This window comes from Anomaloglossus baeobatrachus, chromosome 2 (assembly GCF_048569485.1).
Source record: "Anomaloglossus baeobatrachus isolate aAnoBae1 chromosome 2, aAnoBae1.hap1, whole genome shotgun sequence".
In the NCBI taxonomy this organism is placed as follows: domain Eukaryota; kingdom Metazoa; phylum Chordata; class Amphibia; order Anura; family Aromobatidae; genus Anomaloglossus; species Anomaloglossus baeobatrachus.
Window position 1 is genome coordinate 628,812,848 of NC_134354.1, and position 22,310 is coordinate 628,835,157.

The 22,310-nt window shown below is 45.4% G+C and overlaps 1 protein-coding gene across 1 annotated transcript in view; it reads right to left on the minus strand.

Moving 5' to 3' along the window:
- Positions 1 to 4,160: 4,160 nt before the first annotated feature.
- ERICH6B (glutamate rich 6B) overlaps positions 4,161 to 22,310 on the minus strand; it is a 441,806-nt gene continuing 423,656 nt past the window's right edge. Inside the window, exons 12-13 of the mRNA XM_075334387.1 lie at positions 9,351 to 9,579; positions 4,161 to 5,002 (exon numbers count right to left, since the gene is read on the minus strand). Of these exons, the coding sequence (XP_075190502.1) occupies positions 4,640 to 5,002; positions 9,351 to 9,579 (592 nt within the window). The 3' untranslated portion in view covers positions 4,161 to 4,639. The remainder of the gene's footprint in view (positions 5,003 to 9,350; positions 9,580 to 22,310) is intronic.

A 22,310-nucleotide genomic window follows, 5' to 3' on the forward strand; every position in this document is an offset into this window, starting at 1 on the left:
AAATGGGGTTCTGGATGTGGTAAAAGTGCATATTTTACAGTAAGGTGGACAGTCAAAGTAAAAATATAGGAGGTAAAGGTGGAAACTAGCAAGTTGTGGGCCGAATGCATGTTTTGTTTTCTTTTCTTAATAAATATGTCTCTATATAAGATATTTTTTGGTTTAGCAGGATATAGTGACCAGGGATATTTGAGTTTTATATGATTGAGTAAATGGTGTGATAAACAGGTGTATTCTCCAATTCCAGATCCTAAATCAGTGCCAGTAGCAAGCCAGGACACTGGGTGGTTCTAAAAAGACAAGTGAGAAAGAGCCATGAGCCAAGATTAGATGGGCAGATCCAGCTTCTCCTAACTACAGAAACTATGATGAAGCTTGAGGGAAAACCCATCTGGAAACAGCAGTTGTTGTAAACAGTCACAGTACCAATAGAATGATTGTCTCAACACACCACAGTTCTGGACTATCTCATAAAGGACCTTATGGGATATCTTCAGATTGGGACTGATATAGGAGAAATAGTCAAAATAATGGAACCATGGTTACAGGAACACGATGCAAACAAAGACTCATGGTGGGAGAAACATTCTCTGTCCTGAACTAACAAATTAATTTAAGGGTTTAAGTGGGTGATTTTCATGGATAACACACATCTGTATGTAACTGGTATTGTCTTGCGTGTTGGTATATGTAGCCATAAAAGTAATACACTGTGTTACATAAAAAGGTAATCGGGTCCACATGTAAGGGAAATCCTATCAAAGAACCCCTGGTCGTGGAAAATGAAAATGAGACAAGATCCATTACTGTTGTGATATAATTATGGGTATCCAGGTAGGGAACTGAGGTGAAGCATGTAGGAAAGTCCCGAGGATGCAGATAGCGCACTCCTATATACCTCCTGATATACCCATAATTAGTCACAAAAGGGGGGATTGTGAGAGGATACAATCCGTTTTGTTCTTATAGAAACCATCTTGTCTTATAACTGAATGATGTCATAGGGCTCAGCTAACACTGATGGGTGGGGAAGTTGCACATATCTGAAGTTGTGGCTGTTATTGGTGTACAGTTCTGAGAAGTTATTTCTTTGTTTGGGATACTATATAAACTGGTCACATGATGTAATAAGCAGAATCTTTCAGTACACCACAAAGCTTGTGTACTGCAATGACTTCCCAAGTGCTTGTAAAACGAATCTTAAAAATTTGGAGTTCCACTGGTATAGAAGGAGTGTATTTCGCTCACACCATTATAACATCCCGCTCCAACCAGTAACTCCTAAAGATTAGAAAATTGGCAATAAAGTCTGTAGAGGGGAATTTTGTTAAAAAATGTAGCTTACAAATCATATAATATCCAGAGATGGTGTATTCCTTAAGTACACACACAACAACTTACACAGCCAGGGAATCTGTTAGTAGGATAAACTCAAGTAGAAAAAAACAAAAAGACCAGCGCCCCTGTACCCAGTGCACGATAAACTCACCTAAGCTGTCTATATTGACATGCAAGTCATAGAAAGTTGAATAAAGTGATACCTTGATATCTGCAATCTAATGTCTTATTCCAGAGAAATCCACATTTTTCTTAATATGTAAATGAGCTGTTAAGATCTATGGGCCAGACATAGATCTGCCTCTAGAACTTATTTTAAATGAACAAGGACATTACCGATGTGAGACATGTAATGACTGACAGTCGGATCTCTTGATCTATATGTCTTACACTGGTAACGCCCCCTTTCAAGTACAATAAGCTTTGGAGGCAGATTCTCAAGGAGATCTATGTTTGGCCCATAGATTTTAAACAGCTTGTTTACTAGAAAAATGTGAATTTCATTGGAATAAGACATCAGATCGCAGATATTGAAGTATCATGTTATTCAGCCTCATATGAGCTATATGACCATTTAGACAGCTTAGGAGGGTTGGTTCTACTGGCAGATTCCCTCCCCTTTACAACTGATGACGTACATGTACATCATTGGCTATGTCCCTGCCTTTGATGCTGGGTCACACACTGAGCCCACATCTTTCCCGGCACTTGACGGCTGATTTAAACAGCTGTCAAGTGCCTCTTACACCAATGGGTGGATCTAATATACACTCACCTCTGTTGACCATTTAAATGCCACTGTCAATCTCTGACAGCGGCATTTAACACATGGTGACAGCAAGTGCATCACTGATCCTGCTCTTCGGCGCTCCTGACATTAGATAGTCATGACAGCAAAGGATCAGCTGATGACTCCTGTGCCTATCGTCATGATTCTCCTGTGAACGCCAGTTGCGAGCTGGCATTCATATTAGATAGTGATTTTTGCTATACAAAAAAATTAAAAAATAAAAGCTACACATATTTAGTATCACCAGGATGAGAAATGTCTGATATAAAATAAAATTACCGTATTTTCGCTTTATAAGACGCACTTTTGTTCCCCCAAATTTTGGGGGAAAGTAGGGGGTGCATCTTATACGCCGAATATACGGGGGGGGGGGGTGTATATATATATATATATATATATATATATATATATATATATATATATATATATATATATATATATATATATATATATATATATATATATATATATATATATATATATATATATATATATATACACACTGCAGGGTCCGCTCTGGAGCGCTGCTGGGGGCAGGTGAAGCTGCGGGCTGCAGCCTTTGATCTCCTGCTCCCGCTCATATAATATGCACAGCCGCTGTCCATCACCATGGTGCTGAAATCACACCGCAGTGATGGGCTGGGGGAGCGGTGCATATTATATGAGCCTGTGTCCACTGTGATCGCACATGCCCCCCTGTGTTAGATATGGCCCCCTATGCTGCTGCTCATCCTAAAATAAAAAAGCTTTACTTACCCCCTCCAGTGTGTCTCCCCGGTGTCCCTGCTTCCACTGTGATCAGGCACGCAGAGATGAAGTCACTCTGCTGTGCCGATCACATGATCGGCACCAAGAACCAGGAAGTGGAGGAAGAGAAGCACGGAGGGAGACAGGAGGGAGATCAGCGCTGAAGGAGGTAAGGAAAGTGTTTTATTTTACTATGGGCAGCAGCATGGGGGCGATATCTAACACAGGGGAACATGTGCAATCCATAGGGGACCATAGGCAGCACAGGGGAACATATGCAATCCATAGGAGACCATAGGCAGCACAGGGAAACGTATGCAATCCATAGGGGGCCATAGGCAGCACAGGGGAACGTATGCAATCCATAGGGGGCCATAGGCAGCAAAGGGGAATGTGTGCAATCCATAGGGGGCCATAGGCAGCACAGGGGAATGTGTGCAATCCATAGGGGGCCATAGGCAGCAAAGGGGAATGTGTGCAATCCATAGGGGACCATAGGCAGCACAGGGAACGTGTGCAATCCATAGGGGGCCATAGGCAGCACAGGGGAACGTGTGCCAGCACAAGGGGGCTATATTCAATATAAGGGGGCAATATCCAGATTAAGGGGGCTAATTTTAGGATGGGGGCTATGAGGGACATATACCCTATATGATTTGTTAGACGGACACTGGCATTATAAGATGGACCCCATTGAACATTAAAAAAAAAAATTCTCTTTTCCTTCACCAAATTTGGGGGTGCGTCTTATAATCAGGTGCGTCTTATAAAGTGAAAAATACGGTAATTGTTGTTAAACGACATAACGAGAAAAAAATATTAAAATATCACAATTACGTTTTATTGGTTGCTGCCACATTGTAATAAAAGATTGTACCTACCCCAAAATGGTATCGGTAAAAAAATTAGCTCAGGTCCCAAAAAATAAGCCATCATACAGCCCAAGATCCCAAAAAACAAATGGTTACAGATTTCGGGAAATGGCAACAAAATCTAAAAATGCTTTTTTTTTTTGCCAAATTTCTGATTTTTTTTCACCACTTAAATAAAAAAAAAAAATACATGTTTGGTATCTACCGTATGTACACATACTGACTTGGGGAATCATACTGCCGGTTACGTTTTACCATACTATGAACATGGTAAATAAAAAAAAACATTGTGGAATTGCACATTTTTTGCAATTTCATTGCACTTGGAATTTATTTCCTTTTTTCCAGTGCACTATGTGGCAGAATGAATAGTGTCATTCAAAGCACAACTCATCTCAAAAAACAAACCTCATATGGCTATATTGAAGAAAGAATAAAAATGTTATAGTTCTTAGAGGAAAGGGAGGAAAAAGCGAAAAATGGAAAATCGCACAGGGTGAAGGGGTTAAGCCAAGTGAAAAGATACCATTGGTGCAAACTGTGCACAGGGGCTAAAGATGTAAGGGGGCCACTTCTATCTCTAAAGTATATGGAATTGTGCATTGGGAAGTTATTGGACTGCAAACGGCCCATATATTGTTCTTTCACAGAAGCCTCTTCTGTCTGTGTTCACCCCTGCATAAGATATTGATTGTTTTCCATAAAGAGACATTTTTCTACAGTTTTTATAATTATTTTTGTACATGACATTTTGAATTACTGTCTGAAATACCTGTATCTTACAACGGAATAAATCTTGTACAGGATATCTGTACTGTGATACTGATGCAATATAACAATGTCTGGTAAATCTTTTGCAGCCATAGATATGTTTTATTTGTCTTTTGGATCATTAATGTGGCAGCTTTTTTTTATTTGGCAGCGTATTCTTTTTTTCAGTTTTAGAGGGAAAGCTTTTGTCAGAATGCGGACAAGGCTTCTTCACAGCAGTCACACTTTCTTGTATTTCCGTTGTGCTGAGTAGTCTTGCTGTATTCACTTGTTTGTTGATAAGTGCAATAATGAGCTTAAAAACTTTCTGTAGCTGGTAAATGTAGCCCTGTATTATTTCCTCTCCATCTTTAGATATGACCGAGCTTCTCACTAGGCTGCGGATTTTGTTTAAAAGGCGGAAGATTTCAATTTTTTTAGAACAGTGGATCTCAGTCTCACTAGTGCTCGGCATCATGCTGGAAGTGCTTGCAGTATTTTTCAGCTGCAGAAAAAAAAATATATTACTGGTTAATATATTGTTCATAGAGCTTTGTTTTATAAACCACTACAAAAAGATTAGAATCTTAGTTTGGGCTTGAATGTAGTAATATTGGGGAATGATAATGTTGCTATAATATTGCATGATTTAAATGGAAACAGTTTTGAAGTTCATAGTGCAACGTTTTGTACCAAAAGCAATGCGTTTGGTCAACGATGAAAATAATACCTTTACTAAATTGTATGTAGGGTACCATTATATACAGTGCCTTAAAAAATAATTCATAGCCTATGGATGTTTTCCCATTCTTTCACATTACACCCAGAAACTTAAATGTATTTTAGGCTGGGGCCACAAGGGATTAGTGCGAGTGTTCGCATGACACTCGGCTCACGCTCGCAGCACAGCAAGATCAGAGTGTCATGCGACTGTGGTCCGATCCTGCGATAAGACCACAGCTGGGGAGGGAGGGATTTATTTCCCCATCTCTTCCGTTGCCGGCTGGTGTGAGAATCGCATTGCACTCCACTTAAATGCGAGTGCAATGTAATGTTTCTTTCACACCCATAGATTTGAATTGGTGCGAGTGAATCAGGATTGCATTGCACCCGCAGCCCGCTGCAATTGGTTTCTTGGTCTGATTAGGGCTGAGAAAAAAATTGCTCATGGGAGCAGGCCCATAGAGTAATATTGGTCCGTGTGAAATGCGATTTTTTTTTTTTTTATCACATTCCACTTGCTCCGTATTACTCGCCATGTCTACTTACCCTTATTGTGATTTTATGTGCTATACCAACACAAAGTAGCAATACTACTTTGTAGGACCATCTTTTGCTCTAATTACTGCTGTAAGCCTTTTGGGTATGTCTCTACCAGCTTTGCACATCTAGAGTCTGAAATTTCTGTCTATTCTTTTCAAAATAGCTCTAGCTCAGTGCGATTAGATGGAGATCATCTGTGATCAGCAATTTTCAAGTCTTGCCACAGATTCTCAATGGGATTTAGATCTGAACTGTGTGACTGGGACATTCAGACAAATGAATATGCTTTCTTCTAAACCCACTCCATTGTAACTCTGGCAGTATGTTTAGGGTCGTTGTCCTGCTGGAAGATGAACCTACGCTCCAGCCTCTAGCAAAGTTTTTCTCCAGGATTGCCCTGTATTTAGCTCCCTCCATCTTCCCATTAACTCTAATCAGCTTCCCTGTCCCCATTGAAGAAAAACATCCCCACAGCATAATATGGCCACCACAATGTTTGAAGGTGGACATAGTGTTTGCAGAGTGATAAGCAGTGTTAATTTTCACTCGCTCATATCGTTTTACATTTATCTCAAAAAGATCTAGTTTGGTCTCATCTAACCAGAGCACTTTCTTCCGCATGCTAGCTGTGTCCTCTACATGGCTTTTTGCAAACTGCAAACAGGACTTCTTATAGCTTGCTTTCAAAATAACATCTTCCAAAATCTTCCATAAAGGTCAGATTTGTATTTTTCGGACTATAAGACGCACCTGACCATAAGATGCACCCTGCTTTTAGAGCAGGAAAATAGGAAAATAAAATTTTAAGCAAAAAATGGAGTCATGACACACTGTTATGGGGCGAGGATCTGCTGCTGACACTGTTATGGGGGTAATGTCCCCAAATTCTCTACTAAGATACCCCATCCTGGTAATGATCCTCATGCCTTGTATATACAGTATATACCCCCAACCTGCTCATATACCCCCATCCTGCTATATACCCCCATCCTGCTCATATACCCCCATCCTGCTCATATACCCCCATCCTGCTCATATACCCCCATCCTTGCTCATAATATACCCCCATCCTGCTCATAATATACCCCAATCCTGCTCATAATATACCCCCATTCTGCTCATAATATACCCCCATCCTGCTCATAATATACCCCCATTCTGCTCATAATATACCCCCATCCAGCTCATATACCCCCATCCTGCTCATAATATCCCCCCATCCTGCTCATAATATACCCCCATCATGCTATACACCCCCATGCTGGTATACGGCCCGCATCCTGTGGCATATAAAAAAAATAAACGTTCATACTCACCTTACCTCACCTCACTCCCTGCAGCATTGCTCCTCCTCCCGTCTGTGTCAGCGGCAGCGCCGCTGAGTGGAGCAGTCCCCGTTCTCGTTCCTCTGCAGTACCGCGATCTCCTCCTGGCTGCCAGCGGCCGCTGAATGGAGCCGTCCCCATTCCCCTGCAGCACCGCGATGTCCTCCTGGCTGCCGGCGGCTGCGTGTGGACACGTGCGCACAGCGATGACGTTATCGCTATGCGCACCGCTAGTCTCCACTCAGCGGCCGCCGGCAGCCAGGAGGACATCGCGGTGCTGCAGGGGAACGGGGACGGCTTCACTCAGCGGCAGCCAGGAGGAAATAGCGGTACTGCAGGGGAACAGTGACAGGTGAGTGTACTGATTCACTGCATCCCGTGCTGATGATGATGCATGGGGTGCAGTGAATACAGCCGCACATGATCACTCCAGGCTGTAGTTGCCAGGGGTGATCATGTGGGCCGGCTGTTTATCCCTCGTCCATCATCCCGCCCACCTGTCAGCGCTGAGAGATGATGGGCGGGATGATGGGCATGCATATTAAATGAGTGGGTCCACGTGGTCACGGCAGGCGCTGCTGCAGCCTGCTCATGCCCCCGATGACCCGCTCCACCGCAGCACCCTCATTCCGTGCAGCCCTACATTCAGACCATAAGACGCACCCCCCACTTTCCCCCAACATTTGGGGGGAAAAAAGTGCGTCTTATGGTCCGAAAAATACGGTAAATGACTAATAGTTGTCCCATGGACAGATTCTCGCATCTGAGCTCTGGATCTCTGCAGCTCCTCCAGAGTGACCATAGGCCTCTTCGCTGCTTCTCCAGTACTCTCCCTGTTTGGGATGTCAGTTTAGGTGGACGGTCATGTCTTGGTACATTTGCAGATGAGTGATAGTCCTTTTTAGGAGGAGGAATTGAACAATGCATTGTGAGATGTTTAGAGGTTGGGCTATTTTTTATAATCTAACCTTGCTTTTCTTTACTTCACAACTTACAATGCCACCATAGGCGAAAAGAAGCATTAGATACTGACTATGCAATCTGTCCTTGTAGCTTCCCTTGCTGGCTAGTAGACTTGGGATTGTATATAGGGGATGCAGGTTTACTAAAGGTAGTAGTTCTGATATAGCTTTCAAGGGCAAGTGCAAAACAGTCATGCTTGGGTCCTGCTCTGCCCTCATTTATTGAGGCCTGCTGGTACTTAAGGGAGGTGAATCACTAGATATAGAACCATCAGGATTTGGGACACCGTGGAATGGCTTTCATGCTTTTTTGATCAAAATAGTGTCAACTAAGCACCCTGTTATATTTACTTGTACTTTCACTATTTACCTGCTTACTGTAGGGTAATTGCTTTTATCTTAAGTATTGTCTGTTAATGGCTACATGCTCCCATTCACCCCAGCATTCTGCTCTAGTGCACTGGGCTCCACATCTTCTTGATGTCTGAGTGTACATACATGCTGACGCCAGTGCTAGCTGATGACATCATCACGCCAGCGACGGAAACTCCTCTGGAGCTACACTGATGTTGGGTATTGCTGGCAGTATAGTTCCAGGGAAGTTCCCTGCCTGGAGATCTGCACTGATGGAACAAGAGTGACGTGAGTATGTGTTACCGCAACATTACACAGAGAGCAATCTGGCCATGAGCCCCCCAAGAGCTTTGGGCCCCAGGCGCGAGCCCAGATTCCCCTAATTATAATCTGCCTATGCCGATCATATGTATTATTAAACATCTAAAGGGTTTTGATTAAATGCTTCCTAGTGAGGGAAAGCAAAACCTTTAAAAGGTTTGTCCCCCCCAAAAAAAATATTTAGAAAAAAGTTTACAATGGTCAAAAAGAACAATACTCACACTAGTGACTTTACTCCATGACTCAGTTATGACTTTTCAGGTCTCTTGGCAGTGTCCACTTCCTAATGAAGGAAGTGTATCTGGATAACAAGTCACTTTCAGTAACACTGTACAGCTTTTACCAGCCATTTGCTGCAGCGATCACATGTTTATTTTAGATCAATGAACTGTTTTTCTTTTTTTTAAAAAAATAATAATTTTACCTGGCTAGATAACCCTTTTAAATTAAAAGTTTGCACCTCATAATAATGGGATATAAAATCCACAAAGTTCAGCTTTTCTAGTATTAATTGCTTATCAAAACATTTAATAACAGAACTAATGTCTATACTGATATTATAATTAATAGTCGATATTTTATCAGGATCGGGTTATATGAAGAAAATAAAAAATTAGACCTAGCTTACCAAAAGTTTTGATCCAACATTGAAAGTAACTTTCTCTTTATCTTTTGTGAACGACAGATGAACTTGATCCTGTTTTACAACTTTAACTTCAATATTGGAATTAAGCGTACAGGTGATTGGTTGGAAACGAGGAGCATGCACGTGCTGGCTGAAATCCCACCAAGTCCAATGTTTCTTCTGGGCCCCATTCTCATCAAAATAGGAGCCACCCCATGGATTTAATATAGTCCTTTGGTAGAAATATCAAATGTGAATGAATATTAGAGACAGTAAGAAGATTTTTGACATCAGATTACAAGTCATGAAATGTACTGGGAATATAAGGGCAATCCATGTTTCACTTTGGTAGTAAATGTATAACATAGCACAACTAGTGCTACTGGTAATATAGCATTACCACTAAAACAACACTTTTAAAGAGGTGTATTTCATCATCCAGTAGGGTTTAAAGGAATTAAAACGGGTTGTCACTTGGGATAATTTTATAAGTGTTGCTATAAGAATGCCAGAACTATTGGCTTATTACAGAGTGGAAATTTGGAAGAAACCCTGGGATCATTGTAATGTGCATTGTAACTCGTAAGCCATTACAAGAGCAAAGAAGCATTACATATTGCCTATGCAATTTGTCCTTGTATAGTAGAATGTAAAAGTTTGTTCACCCCTGGTCAAAATTACTATTCTTGTGAGTAGTTAAGCAAGTTGAAGATGGAATGATCTCTAAAGGCATAAAGTTAAAGATTTTAGGCAAAATAAAAATATATTTATATCTTTGATATTTTAAAAATAACAAAAAGGAAACTGGGCCCATGCAAAAATGTAGGCACCGTTTGATATTTGTGTGCCCAGGTAACTTTCACCAAGGTTTCAGACCTAAATTAGCCTGTTCGGGTTATGGTTTGTTCATTTTCATCGTTAGGAAAGCTCAGGTGATGCAAATTATATAGCTTTATAAAAATACAGTCTCCTCTAACCTTGTGCCTAAAATCAGCAGCCATGGGTTCTTCTAAGGAGCTGAAAATGTTGGAGGCCCACAAAGCAGGAGAAGGCTATAAGAAGATAGATAAGTGTTTTCAAGTTGTCCTTTCCTCAGTTCGAAATATAATTAAGAAATGGCAGTCTCGTGATCTGAGCATCACCGAAAATCTGTGGCTAGACCTCAAAAGAGCAGTGCATGCAAGACGACACAGGAATCTCACTGAACTGGAAGACTTTTCCATTGAAGAATGGATGGAAATCCCTCAAACAAGAATTGAAAGACTCATGGCTGACTCCAAAAAGCTTTTGCAATCTGTGATACTTGCCAAAGGGGGTGCTATATATATATATATATATATATATATATATATATATATATATATATATATATATATATATATATATATATATATATATATATATATATATATATATCATTTAATCTTCAATTTGCTTAACTGTTCAAAATAACAGGAGCTTTGACCAGGGGTGCCCAAACTTTTACATGCCCTTGTATCTGGTCTTACTAACTAGTAGATTGAGATTAGAAGTTCTATAATGATCCAGAAAAACTTTAATCCACTGTAGTCGCTACAGGGCACACGATTTATACAAAATTCTGCAATTGCTTGTGTGAAAGATAAAAAACGACTGCGGAATATTCCCAACATCTCACAAATTCAAAGACAGACTTTATAGATGGAATATACTGTTTGCCTCCAAATCCTTTGTCCTTGACGGGGCTGTTTGGCACTCATGGAAAAACCAAGTACAAGTATCAATTCAGTGATGTACGATGATGAATCCCACTCATTTGTAGCAGTAATGGGTTAATAGAAGCACACAAAAGTATCATTAGTATGCCATGACCAAACAGTGACAGAAGGCTTCTATTAAATGGAAGAAAAATAGATAGCTTCCATGTTATTATCAATGCAAAGGAGACTTCCTTATCTAGTCGGGGTCAAGCTGAGATAAATATATTTTGCGGTTCCTGTTCTTGGCAGCATTTAGTTAATGATTTCTACTAGGAAAACTATTAAAAAGAACTCAGGGAATGGAAACACCATACTTTTAGCCTCTATATAAATAAATATAGGCAAGCAATTTAGCAATGTAATTGGCTTCAGTTGAAAGATTCAATTACTTTTAAATTGCTCATCCAATGAAAAAATCTGAGCAAAAATTGTCATTCTTCGCATACTGAAAACCCTCCTCTCGTTTCGACTTTCACTTACTGATGGGTCCTAATTGTTTTACAAGCATGATAAAGCCAAGAAGTTCAGCGCTTACTAATATGTATAGCTTCACAATGTCAACGAGATAAGCGGAGCTCAACCACAGCATTATGATGATGGATCCGAAGTAGATGCATATTGGGAATTCATTAGCTAAAACAAACAATAGTGAAAGCCACTTGATAGAGTACGGAGCGCCGGGATAAACACAAAATGTTTCCTATCATTTCACAACTTGATTGTTGTAATTTCTAAAATTGAGAAACTGTTTCAATTAGCAATAAAAACTTTCAGGATCTTGCACATGGGAACCATCGCATACCGATAATGATCTGGGGAGGTAAACAGGTATTCGATCTGCGCAGTTATGGACTATTTTCTACCAAGTAATAAAAATAAATGTTTTATGAGTCATACAAAATGCGATACAATGCACCATTAGCGCAGAGCAAATAGTACGCTTTATGACAGTCTATATAGTCTGTGAATGGCATTCAGGCAATGGACTGTCTTAAAATAATCTATAGATTGTGGTGGGCCTTTAAGGTGGTGTCACACATAGCGACGACGACAACGACGTCGCTGCTAAGTCACCATTTTCTGTGACGTAGCAGCGACATCCCGTCGCTGTCGCTGTGTGTGTCATCCAGCAACAACCTGGCCCCTGCTGTGAGGTCGCCAGTCATTGCTGAATGTCCTGCTTCATTTTTTGGATGTTGCTCTCCCGCCTGTGAAGCACACATCGCTGTGTGACAGCGAGAGAGCGACGAACTGAAGCGAGAAGGGAGCAGGGAGCCGGCGTCTGGCAGCCTGCGGTAAGCTGTAACCAGGGTAAACATCGGGTAACCAAGAAGCCCTTTCCTTGGTTACCCGATATTTACCTTAGTTACTAGTGTCCGCCGCTCTCACGCTGCCAGTGCCGGCTCCCTGCTCCCTGCATATGTAGCTGGAGTACACATCGGGTAATTAACTCGATGTGTACTCTGGCTAGGAGTGCAGGGAACAGGGAGCCGGCACTGGCAGCGTGAGAGCGGCAGACGCTAGTAACTAAGGTAAATATCGGGTAACCAACAGAAGTGCTTTCCTTGGTTACCTGATATTTACCTTAGTTACACTTCCATGCATCACTGCTAGCTGGGGACTGGTGAGATCTGCCTGTTTGACAGCTCACCAGCGACCATGTAACGACGCAGCAGCGATCCTGATAAGGTCAGATCGCTTGTCGTGATCACTGCTGTGTCGCTATGTGTGACACCACCTTTAGGGCGTCAGAAATCCTCCACAATCCTGTTGATAACAAAGTGATTGTCATAATAGCATTATGCATATACAAGTGCATCACAATAAATTAGAATATCATCAAAAAGTTAATTTATTTCAGTAATTCAATGCAAAAAGGGAAACGCATATATTATAGAGACATTACAAACAGAGTGATCTATTTCTGTTAATGTTGATGATTATGGCTTACAGTCAATGAAAACCCAAAAGTAATTATCTCAGAAAATTAGAATATTATATAAGACATACCATTAGCGGGGGAAAACGGTTACCAGACAGTCGGTCAGAAAGACGCTGAAGAAGTCAGCTGGTCGAGTATGGAGACTCTGGTGACTGGGCATGCACGGGGAACAGGTCCCTAGAGTAGACGTCCATTTATTGATCTGCTAAACCTGCCGGTGAGGGGAACCACAAGTCCCACACCAACCAACTAGAGTCCGAGCCTCAGCAGCAACGAGGGGGCCCATAAGGAGAATCGAGAAAGGAGCCATCTTCCTTGGTCCATGCTGCCGGCAAACGGTCCAAAAAGGGGAGAAAAGGCAGCAGCGACTTCCCTGGATGAATCCCACGGAAACTTCAAGTCAGGGGTTATCCGAAACAAGAAGTGCTAGGAAGGCAAGTTAATGGTTACCCTTAGACAGGCCTAAAGGATACCTGGTTCCTCCTGGTTGATCTCAGCATCGCCCGGGTTCCTCAAAGAACATCTGACAGTGAGTAAAGCACAGTTGAAAGACATCTTGGACTGAGACTGAGTTATTCTGGGACCTGTTGTTCCACGAACCCGAGTTCCTGGGGCCAGCCTCACTCACGGGAGGCCATACCATCCGACTGCAGACCCCATCAGTCCCAAACGCTCGTTAAACCTGCAGTGGTGGTCGCCCACAACCCTGACCGCAAACCGTGAGTGGCATCACGACTCCCATCTAAATAAACCTGACATACCTGTGGCCAGAGATACCAACGAGTGGAGCCCCTGGGGCGATCGCTGCAGGTGGGCTGCACATTTTCTGTGTCACGAACAGGATCAAGGACTAGACCTGTTTAGACAGGTGACAGTGCACCTCAGCGGTCCGATCGAAAAATTTGAACCGCCGCCATTTTGTTGCTGTTAAAAACGAGCGATTTAAGAAGCTGCCGCCCGCGCAAAAGAAAATTAACCACCCACGAAGAGGAGTGGCTGTCCCAGCTTGGAGGGGGCGCTCTGGCGGAGTGACCAGAGAAGATAGGGGCGGATCTGTCCCCGGACTGCGGGGACATCCCAGTCCGAAGGGAGGAGAACAACCAGAAACGAAACTAAGACTGCAGCGTGACCAGAACATGATGAGCAACGACCGAGATAAGATGGCGTCTGCAGGAGGTGACCAGGGAGAGCAGGGTTGGACCAGGCCCATGACTGCAGAGGAGCTGGAGGCAGAAGTGGGAAGAATTTCCCACAGTATGGAAGAGCAGAGCAGGCGAGAGATAGCCGCTTGGAAGAACAAGATGATAATGGCAATTAGAAACCTGCGGTTGTCGGTGCAGCGAGGCCCGCCTGGAGGCACCGCCCACGCTCAGCTGGAGTCGTTGTCGGCAGTGGTGGTGACCATGCTGCGGGATGTCTTCAGTACGGATCTGAGTGAGTGCAAAACCGCCCCTGTTCCACCTGGTATGCTGACCCCCCGGCATTGTCTTCAGAAGCCGATGCGATGCCTGATGCGATGCCTGGTGCAATGCTCGATGCGATGCCCGATGCGACATCTGGTGCGACACCCGATGCAGCACCAGATGCGATGCCCACTGTCAGACCAGACCAGGCCGCAACGCCTCATGTCCCGATTGCCAGACCCGAGGTGGTCACAGAGCCCCAGTCGCTGACTGGGGAACCAGCACCTGCGCTCCGACCTGAAGTGGACAAGGAACTGGCCCGGCTAAAGAGAGAACTCAGTGCTCGGTTCCCAGCACACCTGGTGGAGAGGTACCTGATCCCCAAGCTGCCATCTCGACCTGAAGCGGTCACAGCACCCTCTCCGCTGGAGAGGGATTCACCATCCTGCCTGGCTGATGAAAGCTCATCCCCAGGGCTGCTCCTTGCCCGACCGGAGGAGGTCGCAGCACCCTTTGAGAGAAATGGAGGCCCTGAGCTTGCGCTGCTGTCCCCCCAATGACCGGAAGAGGTCTCAGCAGCCTCCACCAGGGAGGGAGAAGAGGTCTTACAGCCATCATTGCTGATCCCCAGCCGACCGGAGGAGGTCGCAGCACCCTCTGAAAGAGAGGGAGGCCATGAGGTCGCGCTGCTGCCCCCTCAACGATTGGAGGAGGTTGCAGCACCCCCTGCCAGGGAGGAAGACCTGGTTGCATATAGCCCCAGCATGTATGTGACCTGGTTACCTGCTGATGACCAGGTGATGGCAATACGAAGACCAGCCCACAGAGGGCAGCGTAGTGTGAGAGCCAGACACCCCCTTGAGAAGCCCACCCAGAGAGAGAGCAAGTGGAGGCTAGGGACCTGCAGGAAAATCAGTCCCTGCGGCGGGCCAGACACCACGCCAGAGGTCCCCGCCACCGTGGGGTAGTGGAGGAATTCAACTGCCGCACAGGGTGGGGCTTAGGCTATGTGCGCACAGTGCGTTTTTAACGGCGTTTTTGCGCGTCTTTCGGGTGCGTTTTTGGCCTCAAAACTGCAGGACTTTGCTTCCCCAGCAAAGTCTATGAGTTTTCATTTTTGCTGTCCGCACACATCTGTTTTTTTTCAGCTGCGTTTTTGTGGTGCCACAAAAACGCAACATGTCAATTATTCCCGCGTTTATCACTGCGCTTTTCATCCATTGAGTGCAATGGGATGTTGAAAGACGCAATGAGAAACGCAAATTGCAAATATAGCTGCGTTTTGGTGCGTTTCTAAGACTAAAAACGCAGCTATAAACGCAGGAGGTGGGTAGTAAAGTGACGTGTACAGGAAGAGGATTCCTTCTGTCAGTAAACACAGAAGCGTGAATCCTCCCGGTACCGTCACCCGCCGCGTCCACCTCCCGTCCTGTGCATGTATGCTGCCGTGCGGCGCCATGTCTGGGCGGGAGGTGGAAGCGGCAATCAAAAGTGAACAGTAGAAAAAAAAAAAGTTATATTCACCTGTCTGCAGACTCCCGGTGCCATGTCCGCTCCCAGATTCTGTCACGGTATCGCCGCTCCGGCAGTGTGCAGTCTCCACGGGTACGTATGCCTGCAGGATGCAGGACCTGGCGATGGATCACCTGATGCAGTCACCTGACGCATCAGCTGATCGTAAGTCTCAGGGTGACGCCAGCGGCCGGCCGGCTTCATCTATCAGCGGATGCGTCAGGAGACTTCATCCCTGATTACCGGCAGCTGCTGCACCGATCGGACGGGATCAGACTCCCGCCCCATCGCTGCAGGAGCTGCCGGTAATCAGCACATAAGTGAGTATTTTTTTTTTTGCACCGATGCATCAGCTGATTGTATAATCGGCTTTTATACAATCAGCTGATGTGTGATGGGATTCAGCCCCTAGAACCTGACACATCATCTGATCGCTTTGCCTTCCAGCAAACCGATCAGATGATATTGGATCCGGATTGGACGGCGCGGGACCCTGACCCAGGATTACTGCGGAGGGGGGTTATTTATTTCAATAAAGATGGAGTCACTAATTGTGTTTTATTTCTAATAAAAATATTTTTCTGTGTGTTGTGTTTTTTTTTTATCTTTACTAGAAATTCACGGTGGCCATGTCTAATATTGGCGTGACACCATGAATTTCGGGCTTAGGGCCAGCTATACAGCTAGCCCTAACCCCATTATTACCCAGCGAGCCACCCGGCATCAGGGCAGCTGGAAGAGTTGGATACAGCGCCAGAAGATGGCGCTTCTATGAAAGCGCCATTTTCTGGGGTGGCTGCGGGACTGCAATTCACAGCGAGGGTGCCCAGAAAGCATGGGCACCCTGCACTGTGGATTCCAATCTCCAGCTGCCTAGTTGTACCCGGCTGGACACAAAAATTAGGCGAAGCTCACATCATTTTTTTTTTAATTATTTCATGAAATTCATGAAATAATTAAAAAAAAAGGGCTTCTCTATATTTTTGGTTCCCAGCCGGGTACAAATAGGCAGCTGGGGGTTGGGGGCAGCCCGTACCTGCCTGCTGTACCCGGCTACCATACAAAAATATGGCGAAGCCCACGTCATTTTATTTTTGGGGGGGGGCAAAGAAATCCTGCATACAGTCCTGGAAGGAGGATGCTGAGCCTTGTAGTTCGACAGCTGCTGTCTGCTCTCCTGCATACACTATTGGATGGAGGAGGCTGAGCCTTGCAGTTCTGCAGCTGCTGTCTGCTCTCCTGCATACACTATTGGATGGAGGATGCTAAGCCTTGTAGGTCTGCTCCCCCTGACTCTCCCTCCAGCATACAGTCCTGGATGGAGCATGCTGAGCCTTGTAGTTCTGCAGCTGCTGTCTGCTCTCCTGCATGCACTATTGGATGGAGTATGCTGAGACTTGTAGTTCTGCAGCTGTCTGCTCTCCTGCATACATTAGTGGAGAATGAAGAACATATTGAAGAAGGAAATGACATCAGACCTTTTTTTTTTTGTTCACTGATAAAAAACGCATAAAGACGCAGTGAGCAAAAACGCAGCAAAACGCAGCACGTTTTTTGTCGCGTTTTTTTGCCGCGGGTGCGTTTTTGTGCGTTTTTTGCCGCAAAAAACGCACAAAAACACAGCGTCAAAAAAACGCAGTGTGTGAATCTAGCCTTATAGTGGAGTCTGGAGTGAAGGAGGGGATTTTTGTCTCTAGATGGGACGTCCAGTCCCATCTACAGCTGGGTCACTCTGGTCGTGATCTCTTTGTTGGGGATGTGGTCGAGTTCAAAAGGCATATGGGAGAGAGAGGCTGGTTTACCTTGGACGTGGTTCAATGTCCGAAGGAAACCTTAGTGAGCTCAGACTCCATCCCCACTGCTTCTACCAGGTCCCCAGAGTCATTACCACTAGGGGACGCCCAAACCTCCCAAAACGCTCATACTGCAATCTCCCAGAATCAGAGCACTGAAAATAAGAGCCCTGGTCTTGAGAGGAGAAAATCTGTGTAGTCTAAAATGTCTTTGTAGAGAACCTGTTTAGTTTAAGAATGTTTAACATGCTGAAAGTTAAAGTAACGTTTAAGTGAAATGTGCCCGCAAGGACTGTTGCGAGAACCTTTTAAAATAGTCCTTAGCACCAGGTTAAGTGCACTTAAAAAAAAAAAATGGACCACAAGCTATGAACTGGCTATAGCCACAAACTCTCGCATTGTAAAAAGTTACCTCAGTGGTACCAACCCTCAGAGTTTGCCTGTTTATGGGGCATGGCTCTGCACCACCAGGGAGCACGCCTGTTTATGGGGCCTGCTCTCCCACACGAGGGATCACGCCTGTTTATGGGGCCTGCTCTCCCACACACGGAAGCTTGTACGCCTGTTTATGGGGCCTATCCTACACCACCCTCCTCAGGAGAGGAAGATTGGAAGAAAGGGCTGGGATACAGATGGCCCAGACCTGGTCACCAAAGGGACCGGTGACTTGCCTCCTGGAAGATTCTGGGTGGGATCAAGACTTGTGGGTGGTGGGGGGGTGGTGGAATGGTACATGGTATGTTTTAAATGTAAATATATCCCCTGTGTGGGAAAAGTTGTATTTAAAATTTTCTTGTCTTTGCAGCCCGAGGACATGCTGTTGATAACCAAGGGGGAATGTGGCGCCCCTGGTCAGGCACCACTGAGTACTGCACCCATGCTGGGACAGTTCTTTCAGGTAATTCCAAAGGCCGGAATAGGGTGTGTACGCACAGACACATAGCAACCAGGTCTCCCACACGTTAGAGGGGACCCTTGGGCAGACTCAAGAGAAGGGCATTCCTCCACATCTCATCTAGGGGTGTAGGGGAGGGTCTGGAAGCTACGGTGACAGCGGCTGTAAGGAAAGTAGGAGGAGCTAGCCAGTCTGGTGGCAGTATGCGCAAAAAGAGGGTTGCTGGAGGAGAGATGCACGCTGATACGCTAGTCAGACCCTGCACGTGTAGTAGCCATTAGCGGGGGAGAGAGGTTACCAGCCAGTCGGTCAGAAAGACACTGAAGTCAGCTGGTCGAGTACGGAGACTCCTGGTGACTAGGCAAGCACAGGGAACAGGTCCCTAGAGTAGACGTCCATTTATTGATCTGATAAACCTGCCAGTGAGGGGAACCACAAGTCCCACAACAACTAACTAGAGTCCGAGCCTCAACAGCAATGAGGGGGCCCATAAGGAGGATCAAGCAAGGAGCCATCTTCCTTGGTCCACGCTGCTGGCAAACGGTCCAAAAAGGGGAGAAAAGGCAGCAGCGACTTCCCTGGATGAATCCCACGGTACTTCAAGTCAGGGGTTATCCGAAACAAGAAGTGCTAGGAAGGCGAGTTAATGGTTACCCTTAGATCGACCTAAAGGATACCTGGTTCCTCCTTGTTCAACTCAGCATCGCCCGGGTTCCTCACAGAACATCTGACAGTGAGTAAAGCACAGTTGAAAGACATCTTGGACTGAGACTGAGTTATTCTGGGACCTGTTGTTCCATGCGCCCGAGCCCCTGGGGCCAGCCTCACTCACGGGAGGCCATACCATCCAACTGCAGACCCCATCAGCCCCAGACGCTCGTTAAACCTGCAGTGGCGGTCGCCCATAACCCTGACCGCAACCGTGAGTGGTGTCACGACTCCCATGTAAATAAACCTGACATACCTGTGGCCAGAGATACCAACAAGTGGAGACCCTGTGGCGTCCCTGAAGGTGGAGTGGAGTCCCTGGGGCCATCGCTGCAGGTGGGCTGCACACCAAGTCCTGCCGGTAAATTAAATTTCCATCTCCAACAACCGTGTTGGCAGAGGGAAGCATGAAGTGCTCTAAAATTTCCTGGTAGACTGCTGCGCTGATTTTGGTCTTGATAAAGCACAGTGGACCTACACCCATAGATGACATGGCTCCCCAAACCATCACAGATTGTGGAAACTTTACACTAGACCTCAAGCAGCTTGGATTGTGGCCTCTACACTCTTCCTCCAGACTTTGGGGCCTTGATTTTCAAATGAAGTGCACAATTAATTTAATCTGAAAACAACACCTTGGACCCCTGAGCAACAGTCCAGTTCCTTTTCCACTTGGCTTTTGGCCTTGTCTATTGGTCATGAGTGGCTTGACACAAGGAATGCAACACTTGTAGCCCATATCTTGGATACATTTGTGTGTGGTGGCTCTTGAAGCACTGACTACAGCAGGAATCCACTCTTTGTAAATCACCCCCAAATTTTTGAACGGCCGTTTCTTAACAATCCTAGCAAAGCTGTGTGTTATCCCGGTTGCTTGTGCACCTTTTTCTACCACACTTGTTCCTTCCACTCAACTTTCCATTATTATGCTTGGATACAGACTCTGATGCTTGGATAAAGACTCTGTGAACAGCCATCCTCTTTAGCAATGACCTTTTGTGGCTTATCCTCTTGTGAAGTGTGTCAATGACTGGCTTCTGGACATCTGTCAAGTCAGTAGTCTTCCCCATGATTGTGTAGCCTACTGAACCAGACTAATGGACCATTTTAAATGTTTAGGAAGCCTTTGCAGGTGTTTTGTGGTAATTATTTTAATTTTCTGAGATAATGACTTTTGGGTTTTCATTGGCTGTAAGCCGTAATCATCAACATTAACAGAAATAGACACTTGAAATAGATCATTCTCCTTGTAATGACTCTATATAAGATATGCATTTTCCTTTTTGTATTGAATTACTGAAATAAATTCACTTTTTGATGATATTCTAATTTATTGAGATGCACTTGTACCTTTACCAGCAATGCACAGTTTACTTCCAGTGTAAAAGTGTATATGTGCCGCCCCCGTGCCAGCAGCTGAAGCTACTCGGATCCGAGCCTTCAGGGTTGGTGGCTCGAGGGTCTCCGGACCCGGGGGTCTCGCGGACACGCCGAATAAAATGGGGGACGTAGATGTACAGGCTAGGCCGTAGTACCGTGTTTTTCCAAAAATAAGACCGCCCCCAAAAATAAGCCCTAGCAGGGATTTTCAACATTTTCGGAGCAAGGCTTAAATATAAGCCCTCCCCCGAAAATAAGCCCTAGTCCCGGATCAATAATAAAGTTTCCGAGCAGCTAAAAAGGTTACAGATACTGCAGGACACTTCATTATAGACAGCCGCACCCGGCAATTACACTCACCTGACACTGAGCGGCAGGACCTGTAGCTATCGCACATCAGCTCACACACACACACAATCAGATCACACACACACACACATACACACACACACACCAGATCTCACACACAAACATCGGATCGCACACAATCAGATCGCACACACAAACATCGTATCACACGCAAACATCAAATCACACACACACATCGGATCGCACAGACATCGGATCGCATACACACTCACCTCCTTCAGCGACACCGATCTCTTCTCGCTGGCAGAATCCTGAGAGGCAGTGCAGTGCAGCGCGACGAACAGGACCTGCGGCGGGACACGTGACTTGCTTCATTCCTTGCGGCCGTAAGCGCTGGATGTGATGTGATGTGTGCGCGGCGATCGGCTGTGTGTTTCTGCGATCGGCTGTGTGTGTCTGCGATCGGCTGTGTTTTCTGCGATCGGCTGTGTGTGTCTGTGTTTGGCTGTGTGTATCTGCGATCGGCTGTGTTTTCTGCGATCGTCTGTGTAAGTCTGCGTTCGGCCGTGTGTATCTGTGATCGGCTGTGTGTGCCTGCGATCTGCTGTGTGTGTGTGTGTGTGATCAGCTGTGTGTGCCTGCGATCTGCTGTGTGTGTGTGTGATCTGCTGTGTGTGTCAGTGTGTCAGCTAGCAGCAGGGTAGGACAGCGTGCAGCACCGACCGGAGATCACAGGGAGGACCTGGGTGCCACGCAGAAGTCCTGGTCTGGTGAGTATGAGTCTCCTGGGAAGTGGGGGGTCTTCTTTTTTGGGGGGGTAAACTTACCCCCAACCGTGTTTCTCCAAGAATAAGACCTCCTCCAAAAATAATCCCTAGTGCTTTTTTTGGGGGGCAAAAAAAATATAAGACCGTGTCTTATTTTTGGAAAAACACGATAAGTTCGTGACGCCACCCACGGTGTGTGGTGAGGTGGGACACCACCGCTGCTGTTACGGGGCACCCGGGGGAGATGTTGTGCAGCAAGTTATTAACCCCTCCGTGGGTAGGGATGGTGACCCCAGGACCCGGTGGCTTGGTGCAGGGGATGGCGACCGCATGGGGTGCTGGTGTACTCACTGTTAGTAAAACACACGAGTCTCTGGTAAACCAAGGTGATGGTGGCCAGTGCCATGGCCGGTTGCATTCTGGTCCCCCACCCGGCTGGTGGTCTCTATCCTTTTCCTGCACTGCTCTGTGTAAGGTGGACTTTCCTAGTGTGAAACTCAGAAGTCCGCTCCAGA